The sequence below is a fragment of the Gouania willdenowi genome, chromosome 9 (assembly GCF_900634775.1).
Source record: "Gouania willdenowi chromosome 9, fGouWil2.1, whole genome shotgun sequence".
Taxonomy (NCBI): domain Eukaryota; kingdom Metazoa; phylum Chordata; class Actinopteri; order Blenniiformes; family Gobiesocidae; genus Gouania; species Gouania willdenowi.
Window position 1 is genome coordinate 782,517 of NC_041052.1, and position 17,960 is coordinate 800,476.

The 17,960-nt window shown below is 35.6% G+C and overlaps 1 protein-coding gene across 2 annotated transcripts in view; it reads left to right on the forward strand.

Annotated features, from left to right (window-relative positions):
- Nucleotides 1-17,960, forward strand: part of ccser1 (coiled-coil serine-rich protein 1) — a 125,064-nt gene that overhangs the window by 47,820 nt on the left and 59,284 nt on the right. For both annotated transcript variants that reach the window (XM_028457997.1, XM_028457998.1), the window contains exons 8-9: nt 5,039-5,116; nt 14,997-15,074. In XM_028457997.1, the coding sequence (XP_028313798.1) occupies nt 5,039-5,116; nt 14,997-15,074 (156 nt within the window). The remainder of the gene's footprint in view (nt 1-5,038; nt 5,117-14,996; nt 15,075-17,960) is intronic.

Below are 17,960 nucleotides of genomic sequence, written 5' to 3' on the forward strand. Positions count from 1 at the left end.
TTCCCCCTTATAGATGGTCCTGTCTCCACATGACTGTTCTTCAATGTTCATGTCTGTGTTCAACCACCTTCAGCTACAGTGGGGGTCCCTGCTCTCTGGGACCTTTATTATGGAGGGTCCCCGCTCTCTGGGACCTTTATTTTGAAGGGTCCCTGCTCTCTGAGACCTTTATTTTGGGGGTGAAATAAAAGAATATGAGAACATATTTAAGAGTTGATGCAGAAACAGACAGAAGAGAAAGAGAGACAGAGCATCATAAATATGAAAAAGTCAAACCTTCTTTTTCTTCTTCTTCAGTTTTGTCATTAACTTGCAAATGTGGTTCCCTGCCCTCCATGAGGAGATCTCTGAGGATCATTCTGCACAGTTTAGAAATGCATTCTCCTCTCCTTTTGTTTTGAATATTTTCATAATCTCATTGAACTTCCAATGATACGATAAGAAGGAAATACTTAACATTATTTCACGATAATTTAAAGCTGGTCTGTTAGCAAAAAATGGCTGGTACTTTCTTACTGTTTTATAATATTGATATTTGTCAATAAAACAAAACAATTTCCCTGTTTGTGTATTCAAGACTCTTTTCAAATTAGTTCATCTTTTATTGTTTTACTTCCAATATGTTTGTGGGTCAATGATGTGATACCTCAATATTCTGTATTTATATAGTGCATTTATTTGAGTTAAAAAAGGGTTTAAATCACCTGCGTCAAACTCCAGGGCCGGGGGCCAAATCTCGCCCTTTAGAACATCAAGAGTGGCCTGCATTAGAAAGTAAAAATGACTCAGAAAAAAATAATAGACGTGTAAATTACCAATTAATTCAGTAATAATAACGCGGTCCCTCCAAATACACAAATTCAGTGAAACTCCAAAATATCAATAGGGGCTCGTATTATTTTTATGTGACGCAATCAAACAACGTGCAGAGATTTTGTGTTAGAAAAGTGTGTGTGCGTTGCTACAGAACCAGCAGCTCCTCCTTTTCACACACAAACACATCCAGACTCTCTCCTTAACGCTCTCCGTCACCGCATAAAAGTTGGAAACTGTCCATTTCCACAACAGAGTCCGTTGTTAGCGCTGTTAGCCATGAATACGTAAACATCCTCATTGTTTCCTCCTTACACTACACCTGGTCTCACTGCATAGACTGGTGTAGCATTAGCATGGAGTGCTAACAGCTACACAGATAGTTGGAGCGGGAGGAGCTAACATTCTAGGAGGCGTGTTAGGTGACGTCACCTGCCAACGTGGGTAAAATCCAACTGTCCCGTTTAAATCTGACTTTATGTAAAATATGTAATAATAAGAGAGGAAACAGAACATTTTACACTTTGTTTCTCTGAATGAGACTAAAGGATCACTGTAGATAAACCATTAGAAAGTCATTTATTTATCATACCTCCCCTTTAATGTACTTTAGTTTTTATTATGGAATGCATGCAATGCTAAAAATGTATTCTAGGCTATTTATGCACTATTAAAAAAATATTAAAAACTTAACAACCGCATTCGGTATTTGGCCAAGTGTTATATTTTATTCGGCTTCGGCCTCAAATGTTCATTTCAGTGCATCCCTACTGTAAAAGTGGTAGAAAGGGTTTATAAGTGCTGAAATTGTCTGGAAAGTGTCAAAAATGTGCAGAAAAGACATTGAAATGTGATGTAGAAGTATCAGAAATAGGAGAAATGTAGCAAAAATACATTAAAAGGAGCAAAAATATGGCAAGAAAAAGTGATGAAAATATGTTAAAATAGGTTGAGTTTCTTGAAGTTGCAGAAAAATGGTAAAAATAAGCAAAAATGAGCTCAAATTGTTAAAAATATTCTTGGTTTCTTGAAGGCATCTGGTGACCTCCTCCCAGAGTGTGTGATTGTTTAAAAACGATGAAGGACAAAAGAAAGAAACTCCTGATTAACAGCTCACTATTAGCCACGCACACTCATCACATTTACACTCCATAGAAGTCCATAAATCACATGAGGGTGTTTCTAAAGTGCTGCTGCTCTCCGTCTGTCATTAAGAAGCTCATGTGGATGAAACACAGTGAGTTAGTTTTCTACAGTGATTAAAGGTAGAAATCATCCTCACACGTTAAATCTACAGAAGCTTTTTACACAGTCTAATTGTAGAGGAACAGAGGTGTGCTGGGGCCTCTGGGCAGAGGTGACCTTAAAGGTAAAGTGAGGACCCGTCTCTCTACATAAGAACCCCCATTGATCACCAATGACACATTGAGGGCCGGACTCCACAGCACGCCTATAATTCTGATGTTTTATTTTTAAAAAGGTCAGCCAAGAACCAATAAAGCATCAAGTTTATTCAGGGTGAAGAATTGGGCTTTAATGTTTGTTAGAGTGTCCTTCAAAATAAAACAGACACTGGTTAGCATAGAAACGTGTAGAAGAAGAAGAAAGAGGAAGTTACGGGTGTTATATATTTCTTTATTGGAGTGTTAAACACACCAAAAATAAATAGCAAAAGAAATAAGAATTCACATAAAATAAAATAAAAACAAAATAATAAAAATGCATGAAATAAAATAAATTAAAATATGAAAAAACCAACAAATAAAATAAAATTAGATGTACGGTATATATATATAAATATATAGTTATAGATATAGTGTATGCTGGAGGAATGAGGCATTCAGTATGTATCAGAACACAGTGGCATCAGCTTCAAATATTTGTACACATCAAGTTTAGATTTTGAATAGAACACGCCAAAAATAACTGAAAATCTATAAATAATAAAAGTATAAAAAATGGAATTAAATTAAATAAATAAATACATTTTATTAAATTTAATTTAAAAAAGGCGTATGCGGTTATTATGCTCCAGAAAAATCTATGCACTGTTTTTTGTGATACAAATTAAATCAAGTTTAGAGATATGTGAAAATAAATAATTTGATAAATGAATATAACATAAAATAAGGTACAGTAAAAAAAATGTATTCATTATATTGCTTTTATATTACTCCTTAAAATAAACGGTTGCCATTTATTGTAAATGTGTTTTCATCACTTGTTATTTTCTCTACGTTTAAAAATACATAACGTCATTAATTCACTGTGTTGCAGATTTACAGTTTAGAAGGAGACGATGTTTATCAATCACAGATCAGAGGTCATTAGCACACTGTCAAACTCAAGGACCGGGGGCCAAATCCGCCCCATTAGAGCATCCAATTCGGCCCGCGTGAGAAAGTAAAAAAGTCAGACGCCATAAATCATTGTGTAAATTATCAACTAATTAATTCAGTTGTAAATATTTCAAAAAAATTCACAAATTCATTAAAACTCCACAATATTAGCAGCGCCCACATGATTATATCACATGATGGCTGTCATTTTTATTCTGAAATTAATTATTAAATGAACTCTCCTCAATTTTCCCAAAAACCTGCAATTTTCTTGAAATGATCCCACAAAATGTTCCCAAATTACATAAAAACTAAACTAACTAAGAAATTGTAAAGTGTAGATCCTGCTGGGACTGAAATCTGTCACTTATTGCTTTGATATTATCAGTGTTGTACATATTTTATCATTTTTTTATATGTATATTGCTCATAAAACTATTTAAAAACATCTATAGATGGTAATAATGGAATGAACAAGTGATAACACACGTTTTAAAGAATCTCATTTTATAAATAAATGCAGTGGTTCCAAATTGTTTTTGGATCGTGACCCCGTTTTGATATCAGGAATAGATTTATCACAAACTCTGAATATCAGCTTTAAGATAATCTGCTCTGTATATGAACTAAAATCAGTTTGACATTTTATTGAACTCATAAGAAAACATGTGTAAGATTAGAGGATGAGGGAGGTCTCATCTCTCACTTTTGTGTGTGTGTAGAACATCACACATCTCCTCTCTGCCCTTTTAAAGTCATGTCTCGTGTCTTTTTGGTGTTTCTTACAAATCATCGTCTGTCGTCCTTCAAACCTGTTTTTATTCGTTCTCCTGCTCCTCCTACCGTTCAGTCTGTAAATGTCAGGTGACATTAAATCAGTTATTTAGTTATTTCTCACATCTGCGTATAGCCTCATACAGTATGTGTCTTTATTCACACACACACACACACACATACACACCACGGTGTGCGATGAACCGTGGTCTTTTATTGTGAAAAATACTGTCAGAGCTTCCATTAAAACCCTTTTGTATAATATGATTTAGAATAAAATTTCATCTAAAGATAATTAATGTTCATGAGTGTGTGGTGGTGACCAGGTGGTGGCGCTGTGACATCTTTGTTCCATTCAGTCTGTGTCTGTCTAAGCATTTTATTCAACGCTTTCCATCTTCATAAATATCATATTTATTATAATATTTCTAATGACCAAACATTAGCTGTTAGCATAGCAATGTTTATTACTGTTTGTTTGCACTTTTAACAGGTTTTTTTTTTACCTATTTTTTTTTCTTTTTTCTTTTTTTTTACCAATTACTACACATTCCAGGTGAGGGTCTCGACCCCTATTTTGAAAAACACTTCCATAGGCCGTGGAAGGTTCCATTCAATTTTGGAAGAGATCTGGATCAATAAAAAAAAATCGTTATCAAAAAATTTCTCAAAAAACGTTTTTGTGATAAAAGTCAAAGGTTTGCAAATAAACTCAAATTTCAACATTAACTTTAAACTTATTCTTGAAATTTAAACTTTAATCCCAAGATTTCGACTTCATTCTTGAGTTGCACAAAGTTAATTTCTCCATCAAAATTGTCCCTAATCTGCTTCTGTATATTCTATCGTGACGATTTTTTATCACTTTTCCTTAACACTCTTTTACCGTCAACCGTATCCATGGAAACCTCGGAACAATGTTTTGATGTGAATGTTTAAAAAGCCAATGAAGTTCATTAGGTATTAATTTAGTTGTAGCTCAGTGTGATGGCTGTGATCAACTCTCATATTGTCCACTCCACTCCGTTACCACTAAATATAGCATATAGCATGTAGCATGTAGCATGTAGCATATAGAACATGCTCTAAATTTGTTCTATTTGTCGTCACAGAGCAGAGAAACCAGCCCAGCCAGTAGCCTGCAGTCATTACCCATCAGCCCCTGCAGCGAGAAGTCTCTTCCTTTCAAGGTAACACAGACTGTTTAATATTATTGTTACTTTATTTATCTGTACATTAATCACTTCCTGTTGTCTGTTCTGAAGGTTAGCCTGACGTAGGCTCTTAAAAATGTCTAAATGCGTAGAATGTTACAGGAAGGAAGAGATCACGCCATCGTAATGTCAGCGTTGAGCAGATGTTGAACTTGTCAGGAGGAAAATATCAAAGTGATAAAAACACACTGAGGCAGTTTGTGTAATTAAAGCTACACAGCAGTGGATCTGTGATCAGAGCAGCTAGTGATTAGCTTTAGAACCATGTGTCTGCTTCACTTTCAGCCTTATCTCAACTATTAATACCTCACCACTCTAACCAGTATACACACTTTTTTAGATTATCAGCTGTTTTTATGATTTAAAAATACATTTAAAATGTTTTTTTTTTTACTTAAGCCCATGTTTTTAAAGCTTTACGTGAATCACTTTTAATGTCTCGTTGCTGAAATATGATACATAATGTTGCCTTGCTTTGTTGGGCCAATAAAAACATTTCCAGATTTAATTATACACTATTATTACCTTTATTGTCATTTCTCTGAATTTTAAACTGAGAAACACAAAGTTCCGCTACTGTTGTCGTATTACATTATTATCATTATCTAAACTCTTATTATCAGTTTGAATGTGACCTCGCTGCTCTTCCTTGGACGCAGAATTGTGGCGTTTATGGGACTTTATTGCAAACATCAGATAATTATATATTAGATGTTGGCACAAAGGAGCCTGAGTCAGGTTTAAAATAATCAGATTTGTGCTTTTCTAACAAAATTGAGCAAAAAATCTAAATCAGATTTGGGCCACATTTACCTGCAGTGTGAACGTAGCGTTAGTCAGTGTTATTAAGTTAATTAGAGTCAGAATGACTTCAATAATCACAGCGTTAATGACTTTAGTTACAGTGGCTCCAAGAAAGAAATAATAACAACGAATACAAACATGATTAAAGTATGAAAAGTATAATCAGCCGTCTACAGTCTACGCTGTAAAATCTATCCTGTTACTTTATAAAAGAGCTGTGAACATCTCTGCAGTTATTTATCAGTCAGCCTCAGAGGAGACTGTAAAGTTCTGCTGCTGGTTATAAATGTGTGAATGGGTTTGGTCCAGAATACATCAGTGAGATGTTAGTCAGGTATGAACCCAGCAGGTCTCTGAGATCTATGGACACAGGTCAGATAGTGGAGCCCAGAGCTCACAGTAACCATGGTGATGCTGTGTTTAGTTGTTATGCTGCAAAGAAGTGGAACAAACTGCAGCAGAGCTGAAGTCAGCATCACATGTGAACATTTTTAAATCTTTTTCTCACCTGCATATGATTGAGAGGGAGATTTTTGATGATGATTTTAAATGTTTTGTTGCCGACTTTAATGTTCTTATTAATTTTAAACTGTTGACTGTTGCACTTTTTAACCATGTAAAGCATATTGAGTTGCCTTGTGTATAAAATGTGCTATACAAATACATTTTCCTTGCCTTGCCAGTTTAGTGTGTGTGTGTGTGTGTGTGTGTGTGCGTGTGTGCGTGTGTGTGTGTGTGTGTGTGTGTGTGTGTGTGTGTGTGTGTGTGTGTGTGTGTGTGTGTGTGTGTGTGTGTGTGTGTGTGTGTGTGTGTGTGTGTGTGTGTGTGTGTGTCCTCCTTATCGACCTACATAGAGAATCAGTGGCAGCTGGATAATAAGGAAAAATTAAAAATGTAGGATAGGACCCAGCATGAAGACAGAACGCCTTCAAGTCACTCATGGAGGATGGATGGATGGATGGATGGATGGATGGATGGATGGATGGATGGATGGATGGATGGATGGATGGATGAAGGGATGGATGGAGGACAACATGAAAAGTTGCATCAGAAAGAGTAGCTTCAGTTCAAAGATAGAGAACGTAGAACAGGATCGTACTCTGACTTTCCTCCATCTCATTTTACAAATGTCCCACATACTTTGGTCTAAAAAAAATCGGAAATTTTTGCCAATTGTTCTGTGATTATTCAATATTCTCACTGTAAATGTTTAGTTTGATCTGATCAATACTTTTAGAGATGTGGACAATTTCGTGAGGGGGGGGGTGTGTGTCCTTATTGTTCTTCTATGTTCATCTTCCAATACATCAGTAACTCTATCACATAGAAAGGTAAATATGGTATAGTAATAAGCTCCACCTACAGAAATAGATCTGCTATACATCCTCTCTGGTGGACATGTCAGCTCCTCTAAATAGTCAGTGTGTGTTTGGGTCTGGAACATGTTTGGGTCTTCAGTAAACTACTTAGCATATGTCTCAGCTCCCTGTAATGTGATCAGCTTAGAGCTATGAACATAGACTGTTCACATCACTAATGATTAGTCACAGATATGCATTGGTTCTAGACTCACACGCTCTGGAAATATAAACATATACTTTATTTACTATTTTCATTGGTCCATAACTGTATGTGGGAATGTAAGAAACAATCTGATCTGTTTTAATTTATAGTATAAATGTGACTCTTTACTAGGATATCAAACTATTTTTTCAAATTTTTTTTTTGGACCCAAACTTTGAGTTATTTCACCACTTGTGTGTAGCTTAACTCTGTGTCTGATAATCATTTATTAATTATTAGTTTTTCACTAGCATTAACCATTTGTTGGAGTGACCCGTATATGAGTCATTTAATTACTCTGAAGCTTTAAAATATCTATGTTATATTACTTCTGACATTTGAACCAGTGTTTTATTATTTAGAGTAGATTAATAAAATAATACGTCCTGTTACCAAATGTGTGATTATGGCCTCAGCCTTAAATAATGACGTCTTCATTCTGTACATTTCACACAGAGTTATGGCTGCGTCTATTTCTGTGGTGCATCTTTTTTGTGACTCAAGTTCATAGTTTTATCTAAAATAAAACTAAATTTAACAAATGCAAGTTTGAACGCTTAAGTTTCATTTTAAACTAATCGATTCAAATCTTTTTTCTCATGCGTTTTCATTAACAACATCTTTTTCTTACAATTTATCTCGTCCTTAAAGTAAGCCGTAGACACAAATACATATTTATAAATTCTATCCATCGATGGAAATGTGACGACAGTATTTGGCGTATTATTGGCACAAAGCTGCCAAACGCAGAAAAACAAAGTGGTAGAACTTCTTCCTCTGTGTTTGGACTGTTGAAAAAGACAAGTGTGAACATTTTCTCCAAAGTAAGAGAGATGTGTAGGATAATGTGAAAGCTACACAGTCCAGATAAAGAATAAGCAGAGAGATGGAGGGAAAGATAACAGGATGTAGTTTTTATATGATTCAGTCTAAATTGAAGGAGCGGGGGAACGTTGTTCCATCTGCTGACAGAAAATGGAAACAGAAGTGCAAGAAATGGAGGTGAAGATGTAAAAATGGGAGGGAGGAGGGGTTGGGGGGATTATGACATGGTGATAGAAATGGAAAAGAAAGGAGGTGTGAGAAATAAAGAAATGGTCCAAAAAAGTGAATCGACGGGTGTAAAAATATTCCATGGTGGCCACCAGAGAACAGCCGTGTCACAGCGTGGCCCACTTTAATTCACTCATCATTTCTTTCTACGGTTTCTGTCCTACTTTAAAGAGCAGACCAGTTTCTATCATCTGGATCATTTTAGCATTTTTTCAGGACATTTCACACACTTCAGTCTCAGAAAATTCAGATTTTTTTTCACCAATTGTTCTATAAAAGGCACACTGTGTAACTTTTGGCCACTAGGGGCGCTAGACCGTTAACTTTTACTCAAGGGTGCCTAGTGGCCACAAGCGATACAGCAGTCAGTCAGTCAGTCAGTCAGTCAGTCAGTCAGTCAGTCAGTCAGTCAGTCAGTCAGTCAGTCAGTCAGTGGGGCCAGCCTCCCTTGTCTTTTGATTGTGTATACAGACAGTAGTTGACCTGGAACTTCAGGATAAGGATTGGCTCTAAGGGCGGGGCTCGCGGCGCGGCTCCAGTCACAGCAATGATGCCGAGTCAGGAAATGCCCGTATATGTTGTGACATCACGTGGAAACTATATATATCAGAGCCTGTGGACACATGACCTGGCCAAAGACGATCCATCTCTCCAAACTTACATAGTCGGTATTTCCAGAGGGAAGCCCCGCCCAGAGCATTGATACTGTCAGCGTTGTAGATTAGATCATATGGATCAATGTGCCAAACAGCACGTACCACGTTCCTGAGAATTCAGTCAATGACTCGTTTCCATAGAGTAAAAAATGTCTCCTAGAGGCTCCAGACATCTGCTCATAGAATATCCATGTCAGATTACAGCCTGATTCAACGAGCATTAACAAAGAGTAGTCAAGTGAAAAATGGGCTCATGACATTTACGAAGTAACGGGCCCTGTTCATATATTGGTATTTTCTAATGATTTGGTACCACCAACTGTTGTAATATTTGACTCACAAATAAATGAGAAGTCGACTTTGGTTTTTTCTTCTTTTGGGACCCCTGGGCCCCAACTCCAAAAATGGGCTCCAATAGTCGATGCGTACACATTCATAGACTATAGCTACCAAATTTCAGCCCGATAAAAAAAATACAGAATATGTTGAGACTGTGCGTAAGATGTCTTGAAAATTTGTTGAAATGACCTGTTAGCGTGTTAGCATTAGCACCATACACATATCGACTGCGCCGACAGGAGAAACTTCCATTAATAGCGAAACATTTGTCAATGTGTCACATGCTCAGTAATTGGAAATTAATAAATGATATTTCTAATGACCATGACTTATAATAATAGAGTTAGTGAGAGGGTTAAACACGTAGACATACAACAGAGGAAAAAAGGGAGAAATACAAGCCTGAAATTCAGCCTTTTTTATCGCCTTAAAAAACTCAAATACAACTTTTTCTTCTCTAATTATCAACATGGTGATGATGTCAGAAACATCTTCTTCCTAATTGGTTAACATACGAGTGAAGGAAAAGGAGCTTTAAATGCTTTATTTAAAGATAAAAAATGCTTGTGTTATTTATATAACGCTGCAGCATAAAGACAGTTTACAGAAATAGAAATAGAAAGGTTACCCTGAGAATATATTCTATTCTTTTAGTTTTCTTTACCTTCTTTATTAAAGAAGATTTAGAAATTTAGAGCTGTTTGCTCTGTTTTCAAGTTCCAAAGTTGTCTAAAGATGTAATCTGATTACTTATGAGTGTTATTATCCTCTCATGATGGAATCAGTTGACACCATAATGTCTGCGTTTGTCGTCTTATGTTGACTTTACATGTTGTAAAGTAAAAATGCAAATGTGCATTTTTTTATTTTTATTTTTTAAACCCACCAAAAGTTTTTTATTAGGCAGGAAAAGTAAATAAATAAATGAATTAATACTACTCTGATAGGTAGAAGGTCATATTAAACGTCGAAAACTGATGACCATATTGATTAATCATCACATTCATAAAGTTCTTGACTTCAAATATTGATATTTTATATTATAATTATAATTCCTCTAAACAGTTCCTGGTAATTACCATCTGGTCTTATTTTATGACCTTAAACCTACGTTATAAAAAATATATGACTTTTCTCTTCATCATTATCATTTTCATACACCTTTTCAGGTCTAAAGCAGTAGTCACATGATATTATGATACATTAAATAACAGAATAAATTACAGAAGTCATTTTGTAAGAAACATTTAAAAAGTATTTACTAAGTTACTACATATTTGGTTTTTTTTATGCATTTAAACCTTTTTTTAACTGAAAGAAATTAATTTTAACAGAATATTTAGAGTCACGTCATTGATCCAAATATCAATAAATGTTATGAATGTTATGATACAAGCAGGACAGAAAGCAGAGATTCTTTGATTGGAAATAGTTTATTTTTAACAAGAAACATTATTTTTCTTTGGAACAATTCCAATATTTCAACATAATCTTTTATTTAATTTTAAATATATTATATTTGTATATTCTGATGAGTGGTTGGCATTTGAAACAGTTTTAATTACATATTTTTCAGACAAAAAACAATATTTCATTTAAGTTATTGCTATCTATAAATAATAATATTTTTTAAGCCAATCGGAAATGAAAGCACTTATGGAAATCCACTTTTTTCTAAATGTTAAAGAAATGATTGAAAACAAAAACAATGAGTGTATTTAATCTTGTTTTTCCTTATATCACTCTCTCATGTGTCATTTCTTCAACAAATCAGATGTGCAGCAGATTAATCATAATCATTTTTCACATTGTGTTTCTTTTCAAAGTAACGAACAAATTGCCTAATTTTCCTGCTAACAATGTGAATGTAATTCATCTCCATGGTCTGGGCCTACACACACACACACACACACACACACGCACACATCTCTTTTCCAAAGTGGATCCACTCCAATGATTCTGATCAAATTTATCTCCACTGAGGCTTTTCCAATCACATTAGAAACCAATGCACATGCCACAAAATTCTTCCACAGCCGTTTTCCTCCATTTCTGCCTCTAAAAAGTGGTGGAATAGTGGAAGAGTCACCTGATGGGTGAGCCGACGCACAAATGTTCCCTTTTCTCATTTAGGCTGTTTCTGTTTTTCTGCTGTTTTGTGTGCTTCAGTTCAACAGGCAGAACGCACAGCAACAGGTCTGCAGCCGAAATGAAGAAATTAGTTAAAAAGCGGCCAGTGTGTTCTTATGAACTGATTTTCAATAAGCAGGGCTGGAAAAATATATTTTAAACTGTCGACACGTACGAACTACTGTTGCTTTAGCTGAAAATAGAGAATTCAGAGGCAGAAAATGAAAGAATATAATAAAGTAACTAATATGAGGAGGTGCACACAGAGCGTCGTTTAAAGAGAGGCTCAGATATAGAAAAGGTTGTAAAACACTGCTGTACTAGGGCTGCACAATTAATCAAATTTTAATCGTTTCTTTTCACTGAAACTACTGTGTAGAAGTCTCAAAGTAACCATGACAACATAATGACGACATTGTAACAACTGTGAGAACATTCAAGATAACCATTTAAGAACCACTGATTTACTCAATGATTCATGTTTTCTCTGTCATTTTTATTTTCTCCTGCGGGCCATATTGGATGCTCCAAAGAGCCGTATTTGGCCCCCGTGTCATGGGTTTGACATGTGTGGTCTAAATGAAGCTGTTGGTTCATTGTTGGTTCGTCGGTGATTCGTTGACGATTCGTTGATGGTTCGTTAATGGTTTTGTTGACGGTTCGTTGACGGTTCGTTGGTGGTTCGTTGATGGTTTGTTGTTGGTTTTGTTGACGGTTCGTTGATGGTTCGTTGATGGTTCGTTGACGGTTAGTTGATGGTTTGTTGACGGTTAGTTGATGGTTTGTTGACGGTTCGTTGATGGTTCGTTGTTGGTTTTGTTGACGGTTCGTTGATGGTTCGTTGACGGTTAGTTGATGGTTTGTTGACGGTTAGTTGATGGTTTGTTGACGGTTCGTTGATGGTTCGTTGTTGGTTTTGTTGATGGTTCGTTGACGGTTCGTTGATGATTCGTTGATGGTTTTGTTGATGGTTCGTTGATGGTTCGTTGATGATTCGTTGATGGTTTTGTTGATGATTCGTTGATGGTTCGTTGATGGTTTGTTGATGATTCGTTGATGATTCGTTGATGGTTCGTTGATGGTTTGTTGTTGGTTTTGTTGACGGTTCGTTGATGATTCGTTGATGATTCGTTGATGGTTTTGTTGACGGTTCGTTGATGGTTCGTTGATGGTTAGTTGTTGGTTTTGTTGATGGTTTGTTGTTGGTTTTGTTGACGGTTCGTTGATGGTTCGTTGATGGTTCGTTGATGGTTAGTTGTTGGTTTTGTTGATGGTTCGTTGATGGTTAGTTGTTGGTTTTGTTGATGGTTTGTTGTTGGTTTTGTTGACGGTTCGTTGATGGTTCGTTGATGGTTAGTTGTTGGTTTTGTTGATGGTTTGTTGTTGGTTTTGTTGAGCAGATTTATCTTTCCTAACTTCAGTTTAACTTCTATGATGTAGAAAATGATGAAGTGGTTTTATGAATTCTAATCAGGCTGATAAACACTTAGTAGTAGTGAATACTGAGCTGTGATTGGTCGTCCTGGTGGTATCATTGAGGTCGTTTAAAGGAGTGCAGAGACCCCCTGTGGTTCTCTGAGGTTCTCTCACATGTTTTGTGTCCTTTAGCTTTAGCAACGACTCCCTGTGGTTTAGACCATCATCCTGTTCAACCTCAGAACTTATTATTCTCCTCTGTCCTCTGTGTCCCCACCCTCTCCTCATGTTTCCTTCTCATTTACCTCCCTTTACCTTCCCTTCTTTTCTCTTCTTCTCTTTTCTTTTATGGTTTCTCGTCCTTGAACAGATATGATGTTTCTCTGCAGTTACAGTGTCAATATTTCCTCCTTTTCCTTTGGTTTCATCTTGTCTTTGTGTTGCTTTCTATTCACATCTTTAACCTGCACCCCTCGTCCTGTTAGCAATCACTCTGATTCACCTGTGTCAAACTCAAGGCCCGGGGGCCAAATATGGCCCTTTAGACAAAAGTTAAAATGACAGAAAAAACATGAATGAATTATTGTGTAAATTTCCAAATAATCCAGTTGTTGAGGATTCTCATTTTGTCCTGTATTGTCCACTTTAAATACAAAATGTTTTATTTGAACGAGTACAATTGTTTAACCAGAGTTTTTTGGATGCCTGAGGGGAAAAGGATGAGTTGGCTGTACAGCGTGGGAAGTTTTGTATCCAGTTTAGTGCAGGATGTTTGTGGTTGGATGCTCTTTGTCACGGCCTGTAGCCATCAGTTTGGTCTTTATTTTAGTTCAGTGTCTCCATGTGGGCTGGGCATGCATGTGTATGACACTTAGATCAAATCAATCAATCAATCAATCAATCAATCAATGTTGATATCTCAAATTTAACAATTTAGTGAAACTGCTATATTTTTCGTTCACATGAATTCAGTCATTTTAATTTTTAAAGTTCAGAAAAGAACTCAATTTTTCCACAAATCTTACAATTTCTCACAAATGATTCAACAAAATTCCTCTACTTATGCAACAATAGGTAACAAAATCAATAATTTTTGAAGTAAAGATCCTGTATGGTCGGATATTAAAAACTACGGCACAATCGTTTTTTTTCTCCTATAATCTGTGGCTCTTTTTAGATCAAACTGATCCATATTTAAATATTGTTTCTCAGTTTGTATGTTCTCACCTTAAATCTGTGGATTCTTTGTCAGTCGTGGATGTTAAAGTTAAATAAAGACATTTTAGTCACTGATTAATCATAGAGCAGAAAATATTAGATCAGTTATTCACTTATTAATTCATGAGTAAATGTAATATACTTTATATTATTGAATGAATATATTACAGCTTGTTGTAATCTGTAAATGTAATCTCTAATCTGTAACAGTAATATGCAAACAGTAATCTGTAATCTGTAAACAATAATCTGTAATCTGTAACTGTAATCTGTAACTGTAATCTATAAACAATAACCTGTAACTGTAATCTGTAACTGTAATCTGTAAACAATAATCTCTAATCTGTAACTGTAATCTGTAAACAATAATCTGTAACTGTAATCTGTAAACAATAACCTGTAACTGTAATCTGTAAACAATAATCTGTAATCTGTAATCTATAAACAATAATCTGTAACTGTAATCTGTAACTGTAATCTGTAAACAATAATCTGTAACTGTAATCTGTAAACAATAATCTGTAATCTGTAACTGTAATCTGTAAACAATAATCTGTAACTGTAATCTGTAAACAATAATCTGTAACTGTAATCTGTAAACAATAATCTGTAACTGTAATCTGTAACTGTAATCTGTAACTGTAATCTGTAACTGAATGTTTCTGTTTTGTGTTCAGGAGTCGATCAGAGAAGATTTTCTGCTGCAGCAGCTGAAGGAACGAGACGCGATGATCCTCAGACTGCAGAAAGATCTGGTAAACATCCAACTGTTCATCCAACCATACATGCATCCATCCATCCAATCATACATACATCCATACAATCAAACATACATACAGTACATCCATCCATCCATCCATCCATCCAACCATTCATTCATACATCCATCCATCTATTCATACATACTCCAGAATGATCTGGTAAACATCCAACCATACAACCAACCATACATCCAACCATACAGCCAACCATCCATCCATCCATAAATCCATACAATTTTTTACATACGTATTTTATAATAAAGTGAAATATTTCTATTTTTCAGACAATATTATATATGAATATTTTATTTAGTTTAAATGTTTTGCTCATGACGTGACGTTCACTGTAATTCACACATTACTTTTTCTTAGTGTTTTTTAAATTTCCCTCATGCAGTGGTTCCCAAACGGTGTACAGCGGTACACTGGTGTGCTGTGAAGCATACATTATTATTGCAATATACATCTACACAAACATAATGATTTTTAAATGTACTACTTTGTATGCACTCATTTCACAATATTGCGCCACGCTGCCTTTGCTGCGCCGTCTTTTCCGCGCTGTCATCACCAAACTGCATCGCCTTCTGCAATCTGCACCGCCTCTGATGCGCTGCCTCAAGTTCATACAAAGACATAATATAACAGTGAATTTTATACGATTTTCAATATTTGGTCAATTTCCTATTAACACAAAATGGAGAGAATCTCGATACAAAATAACACGATAAAAAATAAAACATGCGTCTCATTGATTTTTTTGATCAAGAGACTAAAACAGTTAGTGAGAAATTCCCAACATTTTAGATTTTTTTTCCTCCATATTAAATTGTCTCACTCTGTAGGGGGCGCTAATGCGCCAATTTCCATATTTAGCTGGTTTAGGGCCGAGATTTTAACAACTAATTTACATTTTACGCAAATCAAAGTTTGTATGAGCATTTTCAAAAATTTTAATTTTCAAAAGGTTTTGGCCAAAATGCAAGTTATCAATTTTTTTTACTTTAAACTTTACTTTTAAGCTCTGTATTTTGACTAAATCCGTAGTATTTGCAGAATAATGAATAAATAATGTGTTGGTTCATTGTAAGTTTTAAATGTATTTGCTCTCATGGATTTTTTCTGTTATGTATATAATAATTTAGTTTTTGATGTATTCTATGTATTGCATACCCATACCTCTATGCAGTAAGTTACTAAAGATCAGTTTAGTAAGAACAAGCTACATCTTTATTTAAAGTCTATTTTAAACATCATCAAGTGTGTTCTGTTGAAGAAGAAGCGTCAAAGTCGTCCTCTGTCTGAAAAACTTGTTACATTTGAGTTTTTTAACAGCTGTAGCACAAACCATCACACTGATTCTAGATATGTGTTAGCTCTTTATGTATAGTTAACGGGAATTAATCCAGTCCAATGAAGTGTCAAGTTTGGAGCTATAAAGACAGAAAGACCGTCATGAGTGTCTAAGACACCAGAGAAACAACTGCAGATTCAACAAACTCTGAGTCTATCCATAAACTCTAGGTCAACATACCCCATGATGGGAAACTCTGTGATTCCATTACAGCTGGTATGAAGTGAGTCAATCAACTCTGAGTATGGAAACCTTGGGTTACTGACGTGCACGTGCGTGATAAAAAGCCATCATCAATGGAGCAAAGACAACACGAGCTGCCATGGCAACCACCCGGAAGAGGGTGATAATTTCACCCATCAGGTGAAATAATCAGGTGTTTATAGAGGAATATGAGCCTGTTCTAAAGGTGCGTTCACACTGAACGCCACTTCAGCAACTATAGTGACTCAAATCACCCGTGATTAGTCCTGCTTTTTGGTCGCTTCATCACTTCATAGCTCCAAGGACGTGACAACCGTTTAAATATATGAATAAAATGTGTCTGAGGAGGTGTGGCAGCAGCAGAGGGATACTGTATAGAGAGCCCTCCCACTTAAGGCAGCTTAACGACACATCATTTATATTGATTTTTAATGTAATGTCATCAGAGTCATGTCAACGTCTAAAAAAAGACGTCATAAAAAAAGATGATTGGGCTTGGATTCGAACCCCCGGTCCTACGCTCTCAAGGGCGGAGCCTTAACTCCTTTACTGAGCGAACATTACTACAGACGTCAGTAGATGTTTTAATGTAGATCAACCTCTCTACATCTACAATGTTAGAAAGAAAACTACTGTTTGATAAGAAACATAAAGCAGCATAACATTAGTAATGATGTGAGCACGTCTGTGGTGTGTGATGTCACTAATGTGTGTCAGAGAAAAGTGTTAAGGTTCATTAAAGTGTTCCTTAAGAAGCAATGTTCAGGTGGGCGGAGCCAGGTAGAAACCTACCAGTGAGCAGGTTCAGTTAAAGGACAATGTTACTATGGTAACAGAGTCAGAGTGGAACATATCTCACCTTCAGGAATGAGATACTCAGAGTTTCCCTCATATGAGCCCCAACATACTCAGTATGAACATAACCCACTTTATGGAATACTGCTCTGTTCATAGCTCAATAATAAACAATCAACTCTGCATTTTCTCCTAAGATTTGCAGATAAAACCTGTTATAGCAAAAGTTGTTTTTCTAAAACACAACTCACATTTTTTATAATCATCAAACCAGAAAAAAATCTGCATTAATTAAAGACATTTTCCACAAAAATAATAAACCCATGGACAGTAAAACAGGAAATGGATCTCTATAGTTCTCATAATACTCTACAAACAGAATCCTCACATACTTTAAAATATTAAAGAACCAAGAGTCGTTAATATATTTTTTATCTGTCACACTTTCTTTCTCTCGGTTTCAATTTTAAGACCTTCGAAATGAATAATTAAAAAAGCTTCAATGTTTTAAACTTATTTGCGTTTGG